Below are 6,188 nucleotides of genomic sequence, written 5' to 3' on the forward strand. Positions count from 1 at the left end.
TGGCCCCTTTTCCTTCTTCTGTAGAGCTCAAGCCCCCGGCGAAACCTCCAGCGGGACACAGGCAGCTCCTTCCTCTTCAGCCCCCGCCCAAGGGCACCACGACCAGGTCGTCCAAGAAACATGCAAGGGTGCTGCCCCGCGGGCACTGCCATCGCTGAGGACGTGTCCCAGAGACCCACATGGACCCGCCCCACAGGTCCCCTTCTATCAATCTCTGTACTTCCTGACATCACTGCAAAAGATACAAAGCATAGCTTCATGATTCCCGAGTTAATTTGAAGCGTAAAGGTCCTTTTTGTTTGACAGTCCATACTGGTGACGTGGCTGGCTTGATCCTGCTGTAATGTATCCACAGGGCGACTCCTTCGAGCTTGACAGCTGTGTAAGTGGTGAGTAAAACCTGGAAAGGTCCTTTCCACTTTTCCTTCAACGGTTCGTCTGACCATGTCCTCAGATACACCCAGTCTCCGGGTCGGTATTGATGCACAGGCACGTCCAGGGATAGCGGTGCGCTCACAGTGCCATACCTGTGAAGAGAAGACAGAACCTTTCCCAAAGAGATAACATATTCTTCCAGGTAATGTTTCCCTAAAATTTCGAGATTAACTCCTGTTTCTGTCACCTGATAAGGTTTACCGTACATGATTTCAAAAGGACTCATCTTTTCTTTAGTTCTAGGCTGAACGTGTAATCATAGCAAAGCTAAGGGTAAAGCATCTGGCCACTTCATCTGAGCCTCTTGGCAAATTTTACTTATCTGTCCTTTCAGGCTTTGATTCATTCTTTCTGCTTTCCCGCTTGCTTGAGGTCTCCATGGGGTGTGGAGATCCCATTTTACCCCTATTTTAGCTAAACTTTGAACGGCTTCTGCTATGAAGTGTGGGCCCCTATCCGAAGACAGCCCTATAGGTACCCCTATAGGTACCCCACATCTTGGGGGGGGTCTGGGCAGATCGGGGGGTCTGAGGGGATCAGGGGGGCGGCTGGGGAGAATGAGGGGGTCAGGGGGCCAGGGGGAGAATGAGGGGATCAAGGGGATCTGGGGGGGTCTGATGAGGTGGGGGCGGGGGGGAATCCAGGGGGTCTGAGGGGACCGAGGGAGTCCGAGAGGGTCGAGGGGAAGTGAGGGGGTTGGAAAGTCTGAGGGGATCGAGGGGGTCTGCAGGAAGTGGGGGGGTGTGGGGGAAGTGTGGGGATTGTTGGGCTGTGAGGGGATCAGAGGGGTTTGGGGGTGTGAGGGGATCGGGGGCTCTGGGTGAGTAACTGGGGCATTTGGGGAGTCTGGGGGTGTGAGGGGAATGGAAGGTGTTAAGAGGGGGCACCTGTGGGGGATCGGAGGCATTTGGGGTGTGCGGGGGGGGTCTGAGGAAGCTGGGGCTGTAGGTGGGGTGTTTGGGGAGCTGGGAGGTGCTGGGGACTGTCTGGGGGGGGGCAACGGGCATCTCTGGGGGGGTTGGGAGTAGCTGGGGTATTTGGGGCGATGGTGGGAATTGGGGTGCCTGTAAGGGCCCAGGGCATTTGGGGGTGTTGGTGGGACGGGGCAGTAAGTGGGGTGTTTGGGGACGTCAGGGGTGTCCAGAAGGGACGTGGAGTCTTTGGGGAGATGGGGGGTGTGGGGGCAGGTAGGTGCCACGGGTGTCTGTGGGCTGAGGCGGCGTCTGAAGGTGTTTGGGGCAATTGTGGGGTATTTGATCACAAAGGGATAATAAGCAGCCGAGGAGAGGTGGGGTTTCAGCAGAGGCCGTTTGCGCCCCAGGCCTGGAACGAACCTGAGGTCTATGAGAGCAGCGATGTGTCCGAGGATGACCAGGCCGAGTTCGAGTTGGTAAGGCCTCGCCGGGGCCGTGCCGTGGGGTGGGGGCGAGCGAGTGTGCCCGTGCCCCCATCCCGCAGGCGTGCGGCGCAGGGGGACCGGCACCATGGCAGGGAAAGGGCTCATGTCCCCGCACGCGCCCCCGCAGTACCACGTCCCCCCCACGGTGACATGTCCCAGCAACAGGGCACCCCCATCTCTCAGCCTGGCAGCCCTTTGGGGGGCCATGAAGCAAGGGCAGGGCACAGCCCCCACCCCACGCAGGGTGGGCATCCCCATCCCCGGCGTCCCCATCCCCGGCATCCCCATCCTGCAGAACGCGGCCGAGGGCAGCAGACGTGAGCAGCGCTGGCCAGCCCCCCGTCCCCGTTGGCTGGGCACGGGCAGTGCCCGTTGGGCAGCACACGGAGGCCGAGGGGGGCCTGTTGAGGCGAGTTCACCCCCATAAAACAGCTCCAAATGGCGTCATCGTCCCGCAGAGCAGCCCCGTGCCAGAGCCCGTCACTCCCAGGCCGTGGTCATTCTCCGTGGGGCTGCCACGCGGTGGCTTTGACGTGGGGTGACACTGGGGGCCCATCCTCGAGGCCGGCACGGCACGAGGGGCGCACCCAGGGGCTGCCTGGTGACCCCCGGCTCTGCCAATGAGGCTGCAAGCTGACGGGTGCTCGGGGATCACAGCCCAAACGGCTGCTCAGTGCCCCCCGGGCCCCGCTTCACCAGCACGTGCTCCCGGTTGACCCAAGCCGGGGAGGGGGAGCTGGGCCTTGGTGGCACGGAGGCGAGACCCGGCTTCTCCCCGCGGTGCAGCCAGCGTTTGTGGGGCACGTGGGGTCGGCACGGCCCCACCACATGTGGGCTGGCATGGCACCGTGCACTGCACGTGGGGCAGGGGCACGCCGGGCACCCGGCCCCCAATTCTGAGGGGGGCAAAGAGATCCCTTGCAAGAGCCAGGGCAGCAAGACACACTGAAACGGGTTGTTTCCAGCCAACGTTGCTCCCGTCAGGCCTTGGTCATGCCAAAATGGTGCCCGAGAATAGAGCGGTGCCCCCCGGCAGTGATGCTACCTGTGCAGAGGGGTGCTGCCCAGTGCCGGTCGCTGCCATCCTACCTCAGCCCGTCCTGCCAGGCTTTGCAGCACACTGCAGGGCTGGGCAGGACACGGGCAGGCGAGAGGGGCCAGGCTGAGCCCCCATCCCTGCTGCCAGCACAGCACGGGGCGGCTGCTAAGCAGGGGACAGCTCGTGCCCCTCCAGGGACCGGCATCGAGGTTTGGCCCCCCCAAACTGCAGCCGATCCCTCCCTCCTACCCGCAGGAGCCCCGGGGACCCAGGAGGCGTTGGGCTGCTGCATGGGGGCCCGTCCTGCCCGGGGCTCTGCTCACATCCCCCCCGGGGGGAAAAGAAGAGCCGGAGCTGGAGGGAGGTTATCAGAGCGGGGGCTCGGCCGCGTCGCCCCCAGACTCCAGCCGCATCCTGCTTGCACGCTTTCTCTGGGCACCTTGACCAGCGTGGCCCCGGCTGCCCCCAGCCCTGGCTGCCCCGGGGTGCCCGGCCGAGGGGTCCAGCCAGCCGCTGCCCCCACTCTTGCAGCCTCTACCCCCGCCGCTGTCCTCGCCTCCGTGCTGGTGGCCCCCACGTCCCGCCTGGCTCCTGAGCCCTGGCGAGGGGCCGGGGGGGGCCAGGTCGGCAGCAGCCTCAGCGCAGGGACATGGGTGATGGTAATGCTAGAACATTATTCTTTGGTGAGAATTCAAGGCAAACTGCCTTTGGAAGATCAAAGGAACGCAGTAACTCAGCATTGGTGACATTAACAATATTTACTTGTGCGTGGGACAAACCTTCTAAGGCGATTTTTGTCTCTCTCTCCCCCCTCTCCTCCTAACCTTGCTCTGGCTTTCTCACCTTGGGGAAACGCAAGGAGCTGGTAAGAGCCCGTCCATCGGCCGCCGTAACCCTGCGCTCTGCTCACGGGCGCTCACCGCTGCCTCCCCGCAGCCGGACGGCCCCCCTAACGCTGTTAGCGCTGCTCCCGCTGCTCTCACCCCCTCTTGTCCCACCGCAGCGTGCTGGGGCTCCCCGAAAGCGCTTCAGGTCCTGGGGAGGTGCCATGTCCTGGACAGCTCTGGCTGCCCTGGCAGACCCTTGGCTGGGTTCAGTCCCTGCGTGTCAGTCCCTGGGGGCTGCGCCCCTCTCCTGGGGAGGACAGGGCCGCCTTCACCCCCCGCCCCCATTTCTGTCTGTCCTCTCCCCAGCCCCGGCCCCAGACGGCCGCTGGCGGTGCGGGGAGGCGGCAGCTCTGCCGACAAACCCTCGAGGCTGCCTCGTCCCTCATGCCGAGCGTTGTGTGCAGGAGGAGCTCACCAGCTCCAGCGTGGAGCACCTCACCATCGACTGGAACGCCACCTACGAGAAGTTCAAGGACAAGCAGCTGAGCACCGAGGGAGTGGGTGAGCCAGGGGCTTCAGGGAAGGGTGGGCTGTGGGGACCCCGAGCTGACCCCGGGGAGGGCACAGCCGCCCTGGGTGTTTTGGGGTGACACCCTGCTCTTCCTCTTCCAGATTCCTCTGATAACATCAGCAAGCCCAGGACAACAGGCTACAAGTCTGGGGAGTGTGAAATTGTGAGTCCAGAGCACGTGGGGATGTGAGCCACCCCAGTGCACGGTCCCTCGTCCCCACTCAACTTGTAGAAGTTGATTGAGTTGGTCGAGCATGACTTGCCCTTGGTGAAGCCATGCTGATTTCTCTTGATGATTTTTTGTCATTCACGTGCCTGGAAATGGTTTCCAGGAGTAGCTGCTCCATCGCCTTCCCAGGGAAGAAGGCGAGGCTCACGGGCCTGGGGTTCCCTGGGTCCTCCTTCTTGCCCTGCTTGAAGATGGGGTAGACGTTTGCTTTCCTCCAGCCCTCCAGCCCTTCTCCCAGTCACCGTGACCCGTCGAAGATTATTGAGAGTGGCCTTGCAATGCCAACAGCCAGATCCCTCAGCCCTGGCGGGTGCATCCCATCTGTGCCCGTTCCCTTCGGGATGTCCAGTTTCCTTAAGTGTTCCTGGAGCTGATCCTCGTCTGCCAAGGGGACGTCTGCCTTGCGCCAGCCTTTCCCCGGCCGCTGGCACCGGGGATTCCTGACGGCCGGTGGGGCCGGTCGAGACGGAAGCAAAGGTGGCCTTCAGTGCCTCAGCCTGGCCCGCGTCCTGCGTGGCCGGGTCTCCCGCCTTCTTCAGCACCGGGCCGCCGTTCCCCCTCACCTTCCTTCCGGCACCTGGGTGCTCACAGAAGCCCTTCTTGTTGCCTTGGACGTCCCTGGCCAGGTTGAGTTCCAGCTGGGCTTTGGCTTTCCTAGCCTCATCCCTGGCTGTTCAGGCAATGTCTCTCCTCCTGCCAGGTTCCCTGTCCCTGCTCCAGCCTCTGCCTCCTTCCTTTGTGTGCCTGGGCTTCACCCAGGCAGCCTCCTGGCTTTTTAGCCTGACTGCCCCCTCGTTGGGACGGAGCACTCTGGAGCTTGGAGGAGGGGATTCTTGACCATCCAGCAGCTTTCTTGGGCCCCTCTTGCCTCCGTTGCCCGATGCCAGGGGACTCTTGCAAGCGGACCTTGGAAGAGGCCAGAGTGTGCTGTCCTGAAGGCCGGGGCTGTGAGCCCCCTCCTCCCTGCCCTCAGCATCCTCAACTCCGCCATGTCGTGGTCACTGGAGCCCAGGCTGCCTTTGAGCTCCACATCCCCAAGGAGCCCAAGCTCCTTGTTGGTGAAGAGGAGCTCCAGCGGAGCCCCTTTCCTCATTGGCTCCTCTGTCACTTGGAGGAGGCCGTTGTCGTCGATGCACTTAGGAGCCTCCTGGGCTGCTTCTGCCCTGCTGGGTTGTCCCCCCAGCAGGTCTGTCTCAGGTCCCCCGTGAGGGGCAGGTTCCTGGGCACATGAGGCTGCTCCTGCCTGGCTGGCGAGGGCCTCACCCGCTTGTTCTCCCTGCTCAATCCCTTTTCTTGCCTTTCTGCGCAGGTGTGGGCAGGCACTGAGGGGAGTTGGATACCAGCATCCCAGCCCCCCCTGCCCTGGGTGCCTGGTGCCGCAGGCAGGCCGTGAGCCCCCGCCTGACCCCCACGTTCCTCCCTCTGCAGCTCGGCGAGGGTCTTGGTGCCAAAGAGACGCCCCAGCAGCGGTACCAGCGGCTGCAGCACGAGGTGCAGGAGCTGTTCAGGGAGGTGGAGCAGATCCAGGTGAGAATCACCCCTGCCCTGGGGAGCAGTGGCGGGCACGCAGGGTCCCTTTCCCCCCACCCCGTGCCCAGAGCACTTGGATCAGCGGGCAAAGGCGGTTATTCCTGACTGGGTCACTGCTCAGTTTACCAATACTGCAGCAGAATTTCTCCCCTTCGCTG

General features: G+C 63.0%; 1 protein-coding gene across 1 annotated transcript in view; it reads left to right on the plus strand.

The window, feature by feature from the left end:
* The first annotated feature begins 343 nt into the window (after window positions 1-343).
* LOC127029060 (dynactin subunit 2-like) overlaps window positions 344-6,188 on the plus strand; it is a 23,231-nt gene continuing 17,386 nt past the window's right edge. The window contains exons 1-7 of the mRNA XM_050914719.1: window positions 344-382; window positions 506-577; window positions 1,757-1,825; window positions 3,733-3,738; window positions 4,165-4,261; window positions 4,373-4,434; window positions 5,929-6,027. Of these exons, the coding sequence (XP_050770676.1) occupies window positions 344-382; window positions 506-577; window positions 1,757-1,825; window positions 3,733-3,738; window positions 4,165-4,261; window positions 4,373-4,434; window positions 5,929-6,027 (444 nt within the window). The remainder of the gene's footprint in view (window positions 383-505; window positions 578-1,756; window positions 1,826-3,732; window positions 3,739-4,164; window positions 4,262-4,372; window positions 4,435-5,928; window positions 6,028-6,188) is intronic.

The sequence above is a fragment of the Gymnogyps californianus genome, unplaced genomic scaffold, assembly GCF_018139145.2.
Source record: "Gymnogyps californianus isolate 813 unplaced genomic scaffold, ASM1813914v2 HiC_scaffold_67, whole genome shotgun sequence".
Lineage (NCBI taxonomy): Eukaryota > Metazoa > Chordata > Aves > Accipitriformes > Cathartidae > Gymnogyps > Gymnogyps californianus.